Consider the following 18974-nt stretch of genomic DNA (forward strand, 5'->3'; position numbering starts at 1 on the left):
GAGGCAAAATTGTAGGGCAGAGGATATAACTTTATTTATAATAAATATAAATAAGTAATAAACATTTGTAAATTTAAAAAAACTCACTGACGCATGCAGATTACTGGGGCAAAACCACCCTCCATGTTTTCAGTGGATTAAGTTCACTTGTGTTTCCTCCAGCTTAGACCATCTTGTTGGCAGTAGATCACAGCCGGACCTCTCGGACTGGCGCAGCATGGATACCTTCATAAATTATTTAAATCTTCCAATACCAGGATTTAACAGTAATAGAACTTATGTGCTTTTCTAAACACTATCCAGCAAATCTCCTCTTTTTGTATTTGTTTTTTTAAATGATATAAGGATTGTTTAATTTTAGTTTTTTTTTCCATTGGATCAAGGTCTGATATTTTGCATACAGACTTGGTCATGTTGAACTTGGTCATTAGACTTTATGAAGACATAAATGAGGCTTTTTAAATATACACAGGAGGAGCAGCACGCTCGAGTTTAAATTTATTTACAGTAATTGGCTAATTAATTGTTTTTACAAACTGTAACTAGCAGTGCCTGTATGTCAGCAGCTATGGCACTTAAAAACTAGCCTATTCAATCTACCATTGACAACATATATGGGGTGATGTATTTTGGAACTTCAAGTGCTTCATGGAGATGAACTTTTTTTGTGTCTCAGAGACTTCAGCCTGGAGCTCTGGTGATTGGTCATTGTAGACACTCACCGCAACTCCTCCTACTAATAATTTATTCAGTCTCTCTTTCAAAATTGCAAAAATGTGCTGGTCACAGCATGTTTGTTTTAGCCTGCAGATTTTGAGATGCTTGTGTTTGCACCCTATTTCAGGAAACTAGAGCCCGTTCTCTTCTATTTTTTATGATGACAACAAGACCAGAAAATCTCTCCTCCTCAATCTGCTTATATTATAGGTTCTTGTTTTTTATAAAGAAAATGGACAGCAAGCAAACTTCCATTTGATTTCCCCAATACTCATTTAAATACATGTTGTTTTTGTTTTGTTTTTTTTAGCCAACAAGATCTGGAATATTTTATCCATTCATCCTGTTAATGCATCTATTTTTATTCAACTGCACAATTATCTTGCTATAATGCAGCTGACATTTACAGTAAGTGCACCCCACTAAGTTCCATCCAGTCATTACCTCATAAAGCCTATAAGAAAGTATACAAATATCACAACCACTTGTTGGCATCAGAAAATAAATAAAACGCAGGCATACTTAGCAGCTGAGTAGTATTAAATCATCAAATCTACTGTAGTCCATTAGGACCCAAATGTAGCACACAAAGCACATAAATCTGACAGCAGAATCAATAAATAAAAAATAAATAATAAAAAAAAACCTGTCTATTACAAACCTAAATCAGGACGAATATTCTCTCTCTCTGGTTCTTTTATAGTAGAGGTTACATTGGGCACATATAGTATGTTCTCATATATCATTAATTAGTAGTAGTTTCATTATCAGTAGTTTATTCACTCATATTTTTATACAGTGAAAACGAGTACTGTATAACTCATAAGCTAAAATAAAATAAAATGAACAGCTACAGTATGCAGCTGCATTTTTAAAAAATATTTATTTTGAGTTTCCCCAATATGTAACAATACAAATACAAGGAGAAAAAAGAAAGAAGAAAAAAGAAACAGCAAAAACAAAGACCCTAACCCCCCTCACCTACCCCTGAAAAAAAAGGCCAGAATGTATGAAGTATATTACAATACTCTTAGTATATTGTACATGCATACCAAAATAAGCTGTGTAGGCAAAACCCACCCCTGCAACTGCAAGAAAATGTCCAGCAGAGTATTCAGGAGCCAGAGGAATCCAAGAACAGTCACCAAGAGGGACCGACAATAAATGAACAGAGATACACATAGAGTCTGTTAGCTGTAGATAGTCACAACAGATGCGGGGTACTCAATGTTTCTAAAGACACAGACACAAATAAATGTACTTGTTAGACACCCTGCCCCATAATATAATCTACAAAGGGTCCCCAAATCTTTGCAAATTTAAGGTGACAGTTATCTCTTCCAAGTATAAAAATCATATCATTGGGCCATTTTTTATAACAAGGAGGGGATGAAGATTTCTCTTCCCTCAAAATAACCCTTTTAGCTATAACCATGCCAAACATGAGAGCCAGTTGACTGTCATATGGTAGTTGAAAGCAGTATTCAGAACAGCCCAGTATAGCAAAATTACAGTCAGGGATGACTTGCTTCCCAAGTATTACACTGTACTATTGAAATATCTCCTCCCAGAACATATGCAATTTGGGGCATGACCAGAAGAGGTGAGTTAAAGTCCCATCCTTCGACTTACATTTGTCACATTTAGGGGAAACGGAGGGGTAAATCTTATTCAACTTGACCTTTGAATAGTGTATACGGTGCATAATTTTAAATTGTATGAGCTGAAGTCTAACAGTCTAAGTCTAACAGAAGAATCCTTAATTCTACCCAACCCTTTTTTCCCTAAAGCTCAAAAGGTATTTCAGAGCCAATTTCCTTACCCTATGCATCCTTGATTTAAATACATGTCTTAGCAGGATTGAAATTCACTATCCAGAAAGCTAAAAGAACAACTCAAATCTTTAACAGACATGGATGGTTTGGATTGTGAGGTATGTGAGTATACAATATGTGTTGTCATTTTTTATATTTATCTACATCTGTTAGTTGCTCCCTAATATTTAATCAAGGGACATCTGCTGGACAGTTAATACAGTTAGGATTTTTACATTTAATTGATATGCCTTTCTTGATCAGAGCTCTGATTTCAATTAGAGCAGGCTTTTAGAGTTACATTATTGAGACAATGAATGATCTGATGGAGCTTTTGCTTTTACTTTAAGTCACACTTAATAGGGCTCATCATTCTCATACTAAAGCCTGCATCATTAAATATATCTAAATTAAATCTCAGTCTAATTGCAAGGAAATGCTTTTAAAATTGTCAGTAATTAGGAAATGGCATCCCCCCCCCCCCCCCTCCCCCCCGTCTATTGCCTACGAAAAATATACTAGGCTCATCTCAGCAGTACCATCAGCAGCACTGAGCAGCCATCTGAATGTGTACATCTGTGTGTACTTCATGCATCACACCCTTTATGGGAAAGTGTGAGCATATGTATCACATATCCAATCCTGGTGACAGATTAACATGCACATACATGTATATTTCATAGCAGTGTCTGTGAAAGTGCACAATCCATATGGAAACAGAAATATGTCAGCATTTCACAGAAATACATGATACTAAAAATCACAGCTTCCAGTTAAATTAGCATTAAAACAATGCCTTCTGAAGAGTGAACCAATATATTAGCAAGCCTTATTTTGTGTTCATTTCCTAGAAGAAAAAAAATATGCTGAGTCACATATATGAACGACTTGTTTTATAACAGTAACAAAATCTAAATTTGTATGCAGTTCTCCACCAACATTTTTACCATACAAAGAAACCACTTTCAGTTCCTGAATATACCAGGCAGGCATTAGCCACTGACTCAATAACATAGTGTCATCTTTTGCATTTCAGATGGCGCAAGAAAACCTGGCACTTTTATTCTCAGGGCAGAGTTATTTGGTTTTTCTGTAACCCCTACAGAGATGTCTGTAATGTCTGTCTGTAGAACTGTTTTCTTGATGTGCATCTCAGCAGGTACAGAAACAGACCATCCACACAAATATTTTGCAAGATCTTTTTAACATTTACGCTGTGAAGTATATCTCTAACTGTAGTCGAAAACAACAAGAGTAGAATGAGGTGCAGTTCAGCAAATTGTGCTATTGGTTAATGTAATTCCTTGTTGGTTTTTGTATTTTCTTCCTGGAGGTTCAAGTCTGAGCATGACACAGAGAAAAAGACCTTGAGCAATTTGAATAAAAACATACCCTATCACAGATAAATATCACAGGACACTAGTAAAAGTGCGATCGGAATAACAGTGTCTATGTCATACTGAATAAATTAACACTACACAATACAAAGCATGACCAAACTCATTAAAGATCCGTGCTACTGTGCTTCACTATCATAACTTAACTTTAATGTGAATTTTCAGATAAAGGAACTCTGTTTTATAAATTGTTAAAATACTTTTCTTTTTTGTTGTCTTAATTACCTGACAGATTAGACCACACTGTGTACTAACAGATGTATATTTTTTTCCCCATAAATGCTTTTGGGTTAAGTGTAGTCTGGCTAATTAGTGTGTTCCCACACTTTAATTAATGCTGTTTTAGAAAACTGTCATTTTTGATATTCTAGTTGTACCAAGCACTTTTGATGTGAACACTTATTTTTCCTGTCATTGTCAGGGAATTTGCACGTTGGAAGGTGAGGAACACAGCCATTGAGAGACGGGACCTGATCCGGAACCCCGTGCCACTCATGCCTGAGTTCCAGCGTAGCGTACGCTTGCTGGGCCGCAGACCCACCACTCAGCAGTTCATCGACACTATCATTAAGAAATATGGAACCCACATTCTCATCTCAGCCACCCTGGGAGGTAAGAGAGGTTCACTGGTTTCATTTGCTCACTTCCATGCTTAATTAACAGTTTTTTACACACTGTTTTAAATGCTGTTTACACAAGGTCAGTGGCTTGCTTGCTTCATGTTGAAGCAAGCAAAGCAAAGCATGTTGAAGTTAAATTTTAATGTGAATTTTATTGATTAAAAATAGTAAATAGTTGTAATTTAAAAGCAGATTATACACAGATAATACATGTTACAGATTATAATACAAAGACAGAACCCTTTCAACAAATTAATAAATGAATATTGCCCTATTCGTTTACACAATTGAATATGACTATATGATGACCCTGTATTATTATACCAACACCGTGGTGTCTGGGATTATTCATATGCTTGTTTCCAACAATATCAAAACTGCTCAGTGAAGCAGTTCAGGGCCGGGTTGTTCTCCAGGGTGTTAAAAAAAACTCTACCACAGCAAAACTGCAGTTACATCACAGGGAGACAGGACAAAGCAAACTGGAGATATTTTCACAAACCAAATACCTTTCTCCCAAAGCAAGATTAGGGTGATGTAAAATGACCCCAGAGAAAGGCTGGTAGACTGAGTGTGAATGGCGAAGACATCTTTGAGACTGCAGTATCCAGAAAGCAAAGCCAATTCACCAAATAACAGCGCTGATGAATGAGTAGCTGTTCGATGACTAAGAGAGTCTGAACACTTTTCTTTGCATTTTGCCAAACCAATTAAGAGTGCATGGAAATTAAAATTTTCATTTTCCGTTCATAATTGGATGGTTAATCTGATTAGGCTGATGTATGAGGAGTTAATGCAGCAGACCTACATCTAAAAATAAAATGTAGCGACAAGAATATTTAGGTGTGTGGATTTGTCATCTGTCGAGGGTTGGTGACTTGCACAGGATCAACTACATACTGACCAAAGAAAAGCACCACTCTATTCTGCCGTGGCATTCCATCTCGTCTGGCTTAAGTGGATTTTCCAGCAGAACAACGACCCAAAAACTTGCATCAAGGCCATGACAGGACTATCTGATATCCACAGTCACCAAACCTCATCCCTACTGATCATGTGTGGGCACATTTGGTTAGTGATGAGGCAAAATATTCTGTAACATCATAAAAAATCATGTGAATTCTTGAATTCCGCAACATTGTGGAATTGAAGCCAGACAAGGCTGCCAGCTGGAAGCTGTCCAGTTACCAAATATAAATGACTCTGACTTCCACAGAGTAGTTTTATTTAGAAATTATCTGTCTGCATATAAAGTACATTTGCGATATATGTACATAGTATATATACTACATAAACATTAAAAGTAAAGTTAAATGAAAATAAAGTTTAAATTTCTGCTGATGAACACAAGTTGGGTGTAATACTTAAAAGACAACAAGTCAGATTCAAACACAAAACATCAAGGTTAGATGGTATGTGGCTGGATAGCCAACTGATCCACATACAGTATTATACTGGAAGGTTAAACATTGCATAACACGTTTAACAGTGACTTTGTACATATTACCAGTAGGTATCTCAGTTTTTGACTACCCTTCAGCTGGCAGTTGAAAATTGAAATGGACACGTTCCCACTGGCAATATGGTGGGTTTACAAAAAAAAAAAAAACACCAAACATAGATTTCAGTTGCCCCAATGAGTGTTGACCTCCAGCCAGAACTGTAAGACATTTTCTCACAGCCTTGTTTACTGCTACAAGCATTACCATCTTCAATTAATTAAAAGACAAAGAACATTGCTTTTTACAACTATGCAGTGTGCTTTTTCACCAACTACTTCATCATCTACAGAAATATGTGTGTTATAAAGGAAACATTTCATGAGCCAACACCACTTGTTAGAGTCATATTAAATTCCCAATTACAAAATTTCACTGCGGAAGGAGGAATAAATGCTTCTAATAGCTGACTGCAGACTTTTGGATGTGCTTCCCAAAATAAAAGTTAAGCACCCCTGCTGTCCAAGTGTAAATACAAATGGCTTTTCCCTTGAATCTCTTATCTCAATCTCAGAGGGACACATGAAGGCAGCAACTGTGATTAATTTGCCAATTGCATTTTAAAGATAATCTGCTCTTTTACTCAAACCCTGTAATATGCAATGGTATGCATGAAACACTGCCAAGTAGTAACTCCAGTAGTGTAATGTGTTTGTTGCTTTGTAATCTCAAAATCAAATGCCTTTGAGAAATATTTATGATACTCTTACCATGTGTTTTTTTCTGTCTTCAACTTAATGCTGGACATACATACTTTGATTTTAGGACTCCACATCTGCTATAGCTGGTTTAATTGGGGTATATGTGTCACCATTTCGTAAAAGACATTGGTGTTAATGGTGTAGAGATCATGGTCAATTTTTCAGACATACATAAAACCTGGTCTAATACATTCTGTGGAAATTCTTTGTACTTAGTAAAGGGTTTAGAACATACAGTAGCTGTATTGCCTTGTGCTTTGTCCTGAATGATATTAAATAAGACATTCAAACACTGTCTGTCTGTCAGCACTGATATTCAACTAGAGCTACTGATGGTAATGCATGTAGCAGAAAAAAGGCTGTCTGAAACAGACTTATTTCATTTTAAAAGTTTGCAGTCCACTTAATGTCAAACACTATATATTTAGCTAAATTGTGCCGAGGTGTATCAGGCGTAGGGGGTTAGAGTTGCAATATCATATTCACTTCTCTGTAAGGTGATTCATTCAGAGACACTTCATTTGGGATTTGGAAATATAATATTTTGCTGATACATTATATGGAGGTAAAATGTAATTAAATGTGTATAACTTAGGAAGAATGCCACTTCCCCACCAAGTGGATAAAATTGGAGAGTAGTTGGGGGAAAAAAAGAGTCACAGAAATAATCAAAGTATCCTTTTCAACCACAGCATCATTCTTAACCTCATTGTATAGCATTACAACATATTTCTCCCCATTCGCCTTACATTTCCTGTCTTTTATTCATTATATTTCTTTACCTCTTGCTCTTTTCCCTCTACGTCTGAATTATCACCATATTAGTTTTAACCTTGAGGCCATTTTGTTTCAAGTTATGGGTCAGTAAGCTCTTATCTCAATCTTGGGATTACCCATTAAAGAACACAGTTATAGAACACAATAAATGTGCACACCAGACTAGTGATAAAGAAGAAGAGGCTAATTCTCTCTGTAGCCACCTACACTTTATGGTCTCAAGAGTCATTATACACTTGAGAGGAAAGGAGTGAATTCTCCTTCTCACTGGCAACTTAAAGTTGAGTGGTCAAGTGTGAAGAGCCTCATTAGAGGTTTCCTCATGTGTTCAGAGAACTGAAGTGAATAGAAATAGATAGAATACAGAATAATTTTATGTCACCTAGCATGATTCTAATACTGGTTGTGCAAGGCAGCAAATGCACATTATGATCTACATGACATACCTGGCAAAAATAATAGTGCTGACTAAGCTGACAAGCAGTGAAGAATATTGAGTATTCACTTTTCTGGACGTATTTGTGAAGCATAACATCAAGATAAAAAACACTTTTTAATCTTGCTTTTTGTATTTTTATTTTAAGGATGTAATTTGGATAGTTTATACGGTCATACACAAATAAATACATAAATATTTTAATTGTCAGGGCGTTCCAGAATGACCCTCTCAAATAAAGTCCCTTTGATCTGCTGCCCCAGCAATTAAAGGCACCCTGTAGAGTTTTTGACCACTAGTGGTGCTATAGAGCAATGTTTATAAGTGAGAGCCTGTTTTGTTTTCATCCAGCATGCGTACAAGGGTTTACATATATAGTGTACATATACGCATACTTATTGATGAAAATAAGCGTATCAAAACCCATAAAGGCAGTAAAAAAGAAAATTCGAAGCTTAAACACATTGATGTAAACCATGATGATTTAAAATCTTGAAAAACTTAAATTAAGGCAGCTAAAACTACTTTCTTATGGTTAATCAACCCTGAGATCAACCCTCAACCATGATCCCGGTATCATGGTTAAGGGTTGGGGAAAGATCAGCCTTCATGGTTAAAAGAAACAAACAGTAAGTGTTTGTAGGAGAGAGGACAAGAACTAATGTCATACATTTTGTATGACCAACCATCCATCCCGTCCTCTTCCACTGACAGAGACTGTTTTAGGAGAGGACATTCTCATTTAATCATTTCAGCCGATTAAGTAACCCTTACCCTGATTAGAAGACAAGAAGAGTCATCAAATCAGTATTCATTTTGGACTCTACAAATAAAGGGTTACCTTTTCTTATTCTATTTATTTACTGCTTTATGTCCTTTTAATGTCTGTTTCTTTGCCGATTCTTTTCATGGTAAAAAAAACAATGGATGCGGTGCTTGGAATCACTTGGCACCCAGTGCACAGAGAACAAAAGAACTTTTTGTGACAATATGCTTTGTTTATGCCTGGATTCATGGAGACAGTCTTCCCGGAATATAAAGGTTTATTTATTTTAATTTGCCATTTTTCTGGTAACCATGGAGAACTGCCTTGCAGGGTAAGATAATAATGGGATTATATTTGATTTATTGACAAAAAGATGTGGTAGAAAAATAAAAAAAAAAACAATAAGAAAAGTAGTCGTGTAAAATGTTTATTCACACTTTAAAAATTAGGGAACCACGGGAAATATGGTTCTGTAATAATGTCAGGTTAAACTCCATTATCATAAGCATTTAGGAGAGAAAAATTGCCAGTTACTTTCTCTGACTGACAGTTTCAGCTACAGACATTTGGGGAAATAATTATCAATTACCTGCTGTACCTGCTTTTCAGCTGTCTGAACATTTCAAGTACCTTATACCACCTGAGGCTGAGTGTATTTTGAAGTGCAGCATACAGTACTGTATGACCTTACTGCATCTTGGGTGCACATTGAGTGTGGGACACATGGGAGCTTTAAGCTTTAAGAAAGAATATACAGCTCAGACTTCCCAAGAAAAGACACCACCTTGATGCTCTGGAATTTAACTGAGTTCTGAAGCTGAAACTGAAAATCCATCAATGCAGCTTGGCAGATGTTTAACACCTCTGGCATGCCTGCAAGTACTGAGAACAATACCATAGATGCCATATGTTTGAATATGAACCCCTCTATGTTTCCAAGGCTTTAGGATGTCAAGAGTCACTGCACAACCAGGGCTGTATATGAATGCTAGAGGAAGGTACTGCTATTGAACTTATGAAAGAAAGTGTGAAGGACAGATTTGCATTTTGCTAAAGCTGTAAGGGACATATTCCACCACATCTGTCATTCCCACTCATGCATATGTCAGAAATCAGTTTTTTAGTGAGAGCGTTGCTGTTTCACTGTAAATTCTGATGGATTTTGCACAGAAAGGTCTAGAGCATTTGAGTTGAGGAAAGAGGTGCCAATATAATATTATTGAAGTGTACAATCTACACAGGAAGTTAGCAGAGCAGAGCAGCAGCAGCTAGTGCCCTATTTGTGTCTACATAGGATGTGTTCAGGCACAATGTTGAGTGTAGGTCACCTGCATTTTGGAAACACTTGGAACACAAACCTGGAATTAAATTCACTACAACTATTTTTGAAGAGCTCATTGTCCTACATATAGGGTTAACAAGGACTAAAAGACCTCCAATTCTTTAAGTGAGACTACATAACTTTTGCTGAACAGCAATCACTGTGGCTTCAAGTACAATTACGAGATAATGGTAAATGCTAATAGTGTAACAGTAGCTACTGGTCATACCACATCAAGAGAGGTTGTATCAGCATAACCCCTAAGTATATCAAATTGAGGTGAGGAATGGTCCATTTTATTGCTTATCATTTTTACTTTTCATTTTTAAGAGAATTAATGTGCTGTTTCATAACTCACAAGTTATAGTCTAAATTTAAGATAAGTGAAGGATTCACAAAATTGGACCTGTTGAACAGAAAAAAGACAGTTGTGAAGCTGATTGCTTTTTTCCTGATCAGCTACAGAATAACGATTTCAACCGTAGGAAGGGTTGTATCTCAGAAGACTAATTTGCCTTCCTTTTCTCCAGTGAATACACAACCTATGACTGGATCAGAGACCTTTTCAGAGCAACAGTCTTATGTGTTCAGCACTGAAGAGGAGAAGTAGTTTATTGAAATGACTTGGAATCACTGAAGCCTGAGGCTAAAGAATACATATGCAGTGCACTGGCTGTGCCCTGGGTTGTAGTGGAGGAGACTACCCGCTAAAAGCTGTCAGCGCTGCTACCTTTTGCCACATCATATTTGAAACTTCTTGTAATTGTTGTTGTTCTTCTGCCAACATAAAAAAGTACAGGGCGTAATTGGGCATTGAGAGTGCATCTATCTCAAAGCAACAGCCATACTTTCAGAATATCTCCTGCATAAAACAGGGACCATCTAGTTATAGTTGAGTACAAAATAGGTTCAATTTATTCCTCCTTATTTAAATGTGCTGTATCTATGCATTTATTATGTATTTTATCTCAGTATAAGAAAGCCTGTCCATCTGTTTTCAAGGAGAGGGCATTATTACAGGAAGTGGTGGCATTTGTTTGTTTATTTGTGCAAGTTTCATCACATGGTTTCTCAATTCATATATTGCCCTAGTTGGGTTTTTAAAGGGGACATATTATACTTTTTCTGATTTTCTGTTACTTATATATTGTTTTGATGTTGGATATCTATGTTAAACACGCTAAAAGTTCCAAAACTTTTACTGCTTTCCAAATAACAAACCCTGGATTACCAGTGATATCAAGGACCTCCTCAATAAGAAAAAGAGGGTGTTCAAAAGAGATGGAGGCCAGAGCTGAAGGACGTTCAGAGGGAACTCAAGGTCCAGCTGAGAGAGGCAAAGGAGTCATGCAGAAGGAAGGTGGAGCAGAAGTAGGAAGAAAACAGCATGAGGGAGGTCTGCGACGGTATGAAAACCGTCACAAGCTGCAAAAAGAGGAGCAGTAGCACAGCAGACAGGGAGATGTGGTGAGAACAAACCAGTTCAGCCACTTCTACAACAGGTTTGATAGCTATGCTCCTGCTGCTACAGTCTGCCCAGTTATCACCCCCACATCTCCCCCACCAGCTGCTGATGCCTGTCCAGTTCTCACACCCTCACCTCCCCCATCAGCTACAGATGTACCCCTCCCCCAGGCTGCCATCATGAACAATGTAACCCCCCTCCCCACAACCATCACTGCAGATTAAGTCAGAGGCCCTGTTTACCAGTGACATTAACATGCGTCGCAGGTGATCTGATCACAAGTGGACACCTCTATGTACAGGTGTGAATGCACCCAAGACGCATTGAGATCCAATCACTCAGGCCAAATTCAAAGGTGGTCTGGGCTACATGTGGCCACATTCATTTAGCAGTGTAAATGCAATGTGTCTTGGGCCACATTGAAGGACCACCTACTCAACTGACATCCTCTATTTTCTGGCAGACTAAGCAAGGGAACTGAATTGCTGCCTCCTGTGTTCAAGTCTTCTGATAACAGGATAAAGAAATACATTATTTTGTTTTCCGTGCTTCATGTGAATTAAAAGAACATAGTCCACCTCCAATTTTTTCCTGTTTTTCCCAGTCCCCTAACCTGTTTTCCACATCAAATCAACAATTAGAATAGAGATTAAACCAAAACCAGAAAATAACTTGTTTTTTACTGGTCTGTCTAAAAAGTATTTCAGAAGCTAAATGCTGCTGGATAGTTTCCTCTGTCCTGTCAAGTTGATAAGTACAGTTTTTAGTTTTGCTGCGCTGCCCAACATAAAGGAGCTCTGGATTTATCAGGAGGATGGCTGCTTTACTCCAAACAGTATGAATCTGAACTGTGTGTGTGTGTAACAGCTAGGGATGTGCCCGAATACAAATACATTATTCGGCAAAGCACAAATAGTGGGGTTTTTTTTTACGAATATTTGTTTCATACAAATATTTTTTTTAAAAATTTGTTTTTTGGAGGAAAAAAAAACACGTCAAACACCAGTGTGCAGGTCGGTTACATTGCTATCTCAGTCTCTCTCCTTTGCTCCGCTGTTACGTCTATCAGCAGGTCTCAACAAGGGGAGTCACATCCACCTGCTACATGACGCACATCACTCCAGGAGTTGGGTGTGTTCCCCAGAGACAGAGCTGAGCTATTGACACATGCAAAGTGCTACCAAGGGACTCTCCATAACTTGCTGTTCCTCTTCTCCTATCCATCAATAGGTTGTAAAAAAATAGGCAATAAATGAAAAGTGCAGAGCAAGAATCGCCTTTGAAGTTCCTCCCTAAATGTTACATGCTGTCTCTGTGTTATGGGTGTATAAAAAGGTAAAGGTCTGTCTGCAATGAGTTGATGAGTAAAGTTTTAGCTCAGTAGTCAGCGCAGCAGTCTATGATCTGGGAGACTCTAGTTTGAGATCCAGTGTAGGGACCTTCTTCGTAAGGTAGTTTATTCATGAACACTTATTGTAACAGTTTGATTTTCTAAAATTAAAAACGTAACAAAAACAGGATTTTTCCACTTTTATTTGAATACAAATACAAATACAAATAATTTTGCTGCCTCAACAAATACAGATACAAATACAAATACTGGACTCTCTGCACATCCCTATCAACAGCTGAGCTATTGGATGTGTAGAAGAACACAGACCATTAATTAACATTAGATTGTGACCGATCCTGTCAGCGTGTCTGGAGATTTAAATAATCAATGAAGTTACGCTGCTGTGCCTCATGCGTAAATGTGCACAGCATCTCTCTCTCTCTATATATATATATATATTCAGATGCGGCTTTAGGGCAAATCAATAGTTAGGGCATTTGATATTCGTGAGGGGGCACGCAATGCATTGTATATTTGTTTATCCTGTTATCAAACAAGTTGAACACAGCTTTGGATGGAGGGTATATGAACCGCTGGTCCTCCCGCCAGTTAAAAACTGGCTTTGCAAATGGAAATGACATATATGTTTATAACCCTAACCCTAACCCTAATGAAGACCTTGGAACGGCTGCTGCTCCATCTCCTTAGACCGTAGGTCCACCGTGCACTCAACCCACTGAAGTTTGCTTACCAGGAGAAGGTGGGCGTGGAAGATGCCATCCTCTATGTGTGACACAGGGCTTACTCTCACCCGGACATGGGGAGCAGAGCTGTGAGGGTCACATTCTTTAATTTTTCCAGAGCCTTCAACACCATCCAGCCCCTCCTACTGAGAGACAGACAGAGATAAGGGTGGACTCATGCCTGGTGACCTGGATCACAGACTACCTCATGGGGAGACCACAGTATGTTGTCAGGCTGAGGGACTGCTGGTGTGCTGGGGAGGCAGCACTAAGAAGAGGGACACTATGTGGCTCGACAGGCTGGTGAGGAGAGCTGGCTCTGTGGTTGGTACGGAGTTAGATTCCCTTAAGTCAGTGGCAGAAAAAAGGACCCTTAGTAAACTGTTGTCCACCGTGGACAATGCCCACCACCCTCTGCACAGCACATTCAGAAGGCAGAGGAATATGTACAGTGGCAGACTGCTGTCTTAGTCCTGCTGAACAGACAAACCAAGAAAGTCTTTTGTCTCCCCAGGCCATATGGCTATTCAACTCCTCCCAGCAATGACGGGGTAAAATTGACTAAAAGCCATGATACTGCCTCTACATTGCTACCCACACTCACCTGCATTCTGTCATTAGGCAGCTGGACTGTGGGTTCTTGGCTATGTGAGTCTTATACACAATTTGTATTTGTATTTGTTTATATATTTATCTCCAATTTGTATTTATTTTATTCTTATCATGTGTAGAATATACAAACATTAATTGTAAATGCAGAACAATATGTTATTATTATGATGGAGCCAGTTTCCCAAATGTCCTTTCATGCAGCTTTGAATAAAAGAATAAATGCAGAAATAGTTCTAATGATTTTGAATGTATCTGTGTATGCATTCTGTGAATCTATATGAAATAAGAAAAACATCCATTCTACTGCACAACTACAGTATAAAGTAGTATAGTTTAATGTTCTCCATAAAGTGACCCACATATGTACCATTAACACCAAATGGAGCACTCCCAGCCATTCCATTACTTTAAAACCTACTTGCACTCCTATCGACATCAGCATGCATGCACACACAAAAAAAGACGAAGAAAAAAAGTACAAGTATAGTAGATACCTTTGCACACATGCCCACAAGCACACACACACACACTTACAGATTTTTAGGCGAAACAGTACATTGTTTTCAAATATCTCTCAGCTGTAAACACATAAGCTCTGCATGAGCTGATTAATTCTGGCAGACTGCCAGTGAGGTGCCCTATAATACTGTAACACAATGTATTACTTACAGAAAAGTGCACACAAATGATTTTTTTCGAGCTACGGAGGTAATGATTTTGCTAGACCAGCAGCAATAACCACAAAATATTTATGTAGAGAGGACCTTCTTTATGCCATGTTAAGTTGCAATAGAGATTAAGAAAAAAAAGGACAGATCAGGGGCTTAATGTTGGACCATTATTCTTGTGCAATAGTGTAAGTCAAGTGTATGCATGTACGTAACTTTGTTAAGCCCCGAGGGAGAGAGAGCATGGTAGCGTCAGAGAATGGGGCCTCGTCCCCTCAGTGCTTGTACTCTAACCAGGCATGAGACATTGGCCCTGACTGCTACCCACCCCTAGTCACGGTCACCACAAGTTAAGTGACCAATTCCAATGCATTGCTCGGGGCCAAATAACCATTCACAGCACTGTAAATCTGAGCATATGTGACGTGCTCTTGAACGCGTTCCAGGCATATGGTTTGCCGTTTGAACAGTAATCTTCGAAGGCATGGTTGTATGAGCTTGTGGAAGTGAATTTGTGTTTGCTTGTTTCTGCTTGCAGGAATGAGAGATGGAGAAATATGATGTGTATAGAGTGAGCAGTTCAACCCTTTTTCAGTGTGTCAACAAACTAACATATGACATGCAAATCGGAGCAATTGTTCGGTGCTGTGTAAATATTTGGCCCTGCTACTGCTCTTTTCTTCCCCTTTATGGTATACAGACACTTACTGGAAGGTCAGTGGTTCAGTTTAAGTATAGTGTCTCTTTTTTCCTATGGACATTCAAACTTTCTATACAGAATATAAATAAGATGGGGGTCATGTTTTGGGTTTTCAGTCCTCACCTCTCAAATTTCAATTCTGGGCACAGCACTGCATTTACAGAGAGAGATTAGAAACATGCTGAGTTTTTGGTGCATTATCAGTTTTATATTCACAGTAGTTCTGACCTTATTGCAGTGGCAGTGATTTTAAATTCACATCTCATTAGAGGTGGGAACTCTGCCTCTTTGCTCAGCAAATGAGTGAGCATTTCAAGTCGACCCGCGTCTACATTTGAACAATTCAGGAATGTTTGGCTTAATTCTGGTAGATAGCTATGGCAGCAAGATACCAACCAAATTCTTAAGATCCAAGTCATACATTATTGGATGAAAAACTGTCAACATCTCAAGTCTTTTCATAGCTGCAAGCGTATTGTGTTGTGTGGGGATTTATGAGACAACAACTTGGCTATGTATGGTAGTTGTTGTGTGGTTTAAAGGCATCTTTGATAAGAATAGAGAAAAATAAGATTGACCTTATCTGTGTAACATAGTAAATAAAAAAAATGGTTTAACACCTCTCCAGGCATTGTTTGTATCACTAGACAGGGTCAGTAATTTGATTTAACAATACTCATTAGTGATTTTTGTCAGTCATCCAGAAGAAAAAAAACAACAACAATAAAACTGTGGTAATCCAGGAACTTGCCACACACTGCATCAGTACAGATAAACAGGTACATCAGCTGCAACAGCTCCTCTATTTTTCTAATTTTCTTGGCACTAATTAAATATCTGCAATCATTAATGATATTTTCTATTTGTGTGTTTATATATTTATATTATTTGTCTTTTCCCTGCCTGAGGTTGCTGAAAAAAAAAGATTCTGTACCGGATGTGATATATTTTTTCAGCACAGGATAAAATTCCTGTGGTATGAGGTAAAAATTCTATATCACTCGACCTCTCATGGAAATAATGCCATCCCAATAGGGGTAAATCCGGGGACATTTCTGGGGATGGTGCCAGCTGGGGATAAAGCATCAAATATGGAGACTGTTCCTGGAAAACTGGGGCATCTGGTTTCTCAAGCTAAAACTGCTTGCCTTGGTATTCAGACCTCTGACTTATCTCTCATGTTAAGAGCTCCATTGGCAGTTGAGATAACCCTGAATAGGACAACTCTCACAAATGAAGAATACTACAGTATAATCACAGTATTTATACACTGCATCTTAACTAAGGATAACATCTTTAAGTGAGACCATAAATAACTACAGCTAATATTTAAAGGCTCTAGTTTCTTTGTACTCTTACTCGGCGTGTTACTATGAGTGATGGTGTCCTAAATGTACACAAAACTTTCAGTGAGAGTTTGAACAGTTTTGGTTATTTCACATGAGAGATTTGTGTATTTGTGTTTTTGCCTTTGCTTTTCTCTTTTTTACTTTGATTTTGTCTTATTCATGAATATCTAATGTTATAGAGAAATACTTACATTTAACAGCAAAGCTTAGGGGGTTTAACGTTTTTGTTTTTTTCTTTTGGATTGTGCATAATCCTGACCATATTTCCATTCCCCTGTGCTACCTGTAGGAGAGGAGGCACTGACTATGTACCTGGCCAAAAACAAGCTGGACAGGAAGTTTGCCAACGCTACTCAAAACGTGGAAGCCCTCCATCAGCTGGCCTCGTCCTACTTCATTGACCGCGACGGCACAATGAGGAAGCTGCACGAGATCCAGATCTCCACCAATGCCATCAAGGTTGGTGCATGTTGAGCATGTACATGCAAATACATGACACAGACACACACATATTTACAGAGTCATACTGAGTCATGTCATGTTGTGCAATGAAGCACAGGCGTTTTTCGGACACTTCAAATTTAACTACCTGAGAAACTATATTTCTTCTCATATGCAGTGTACATACAGTAAATAGCACATTCAGTTGATTAAGTACATTCAAATGACAACTGGATTTCAAATATACTTTGTATGGCTTTCTACATATTTTCCCAATCTTCCCCCTTAAGACTCTTTCTAGCAGTGGAATAATACTATGATACTTCCATCCTTTGCTAATGAGAGAGAACAGTTAAAGTTGTCAGGAAAACATAAATATAGTGCACCGTACACCTTTCTTTCATTTACTCCAGAAACAGATGGTTTATAAGATAAAAAATGAAACTGAAAAACAGAAATACAAACAAAGCATATCTCATTGAAAAGACATTAGCATAAGTTGTAAGATGTCATTATATATCAGCTAGTTTTAATTGACAAACTCAGAAAATCAACATATTTTACAAGAGTACTCACATACTGTGAGAATGTAGGTGTGATAAAAATAAATCCATGCATACAGACAGTGTTACTACAGGTGAGGATGCGATCGGGAACAGATGGATCTTAAAATATACATTTAAATATGTGAGGCTGAGTGGGAGTCTCTGTGATTTCAAACATGCACTTCCTATCCGCATATTTATCATTTGACAGGGTCACAGTGTTGGACAGTGTTCTAACAGAGAGGACATAACATTTTAGCGCTAGGCGGAGCTGAAAATAAGTTAACCATGAATATTTACAAACCGGAACAGGGCACGTAGATTGATTTAAGTGTTTTATGTTTGTCAGATGACTGCCTGATTGTAATCAAACAGACAGATAAAATAAAATGACATACAGGATTTGTTGCCTGTGTTAGCTGACTTCTTGCCTATTGGGGTCATTCGGTCGCTTATTCACTCAGGGACACTGTGGAGAAGGGGATCTGGACAGTAATTGTGAAGTATAAATAACATCAAGCAAAACCAAACAGGCCAGAGTTCTGGAATAACCCTCCCTTGTGACTATTTTCCAGTAATTAGCCCAAGTTTTCATTCTTGTTTCAGGTGGGAGGAAGGTGGGCAGTATCAGCTTGGATTAAGGTTTACACCATGTCTACACAGAAAGTGCCAAGTGAGCAGCACGTTTAGCAGAGCAGCAGGAGCAAGTGTAGTTGTACAGGTTCAGATACAGTGTTGAGTGTAGGTCACCTGTGTTTGAAGTACTCAGAGCCCAATACAAAATGACTGTAGTTACATGTGTAAATAGATTTGAAGCCTAAAGATTTGCTTCGGCTTAGCCGTTACGCATGCTGTGTAGATGGCTGTATACATATGAAGCATACAGTTCCATCAGACGCACAGTAGGACGGACGACTAAAAAACGTGACTGAAACGCTTTCTGTGTGGACAGGATGTTAGTTTTGAAACTAATTTTTTTATGTATTTTTTTTAAATAAAGAACTAAATTATACATATAAATTTGCACTAACTACTGTAAATACAAAATTACTCTTTTTCAAGTTATTATT

General features: G+C 38.0%; 1 protein-coding gene across 1 annotated transcript in view; it reads left to right on the plus strand.

Annotated features, from left to right (window-relative positions):
* Positions 1 to 18974, plus strand: part of brinp1 (bone morphogenetic protein/retinoic acid inducible neural-specific 1) — a 123262-nt gene that overhangs the window by 56567 nt on the left and 47721 nt on the right. The window contains exons 3-4 of the mRNA XM_044334668.1: positions 4350 to 4540; positions 17208 to 17377. Coding sequence (XP_044190603.1) covers positions 4350 to 4540; positions 17208 to 17377 — 361 coding nt within the window. The remainder of the gene's footprint in view (positions 1 to 4349; positions 4541 to 17207; positions 17378 to 18974) is intronic.

Source organism: Thunnus albacares, chromosome 18 (assembly GCF_914725855.1).
Source record: "Thunnus albacares chromosome 18, fThuAlb1.1, whole genome shotgun sequence".
Classification (NCBI taxonomy): Eukaryota; Metazoa; Chordata; class Actinopteri; order Scombriformes; family Scombridae; genus Thunnus; species Thunnus albacares.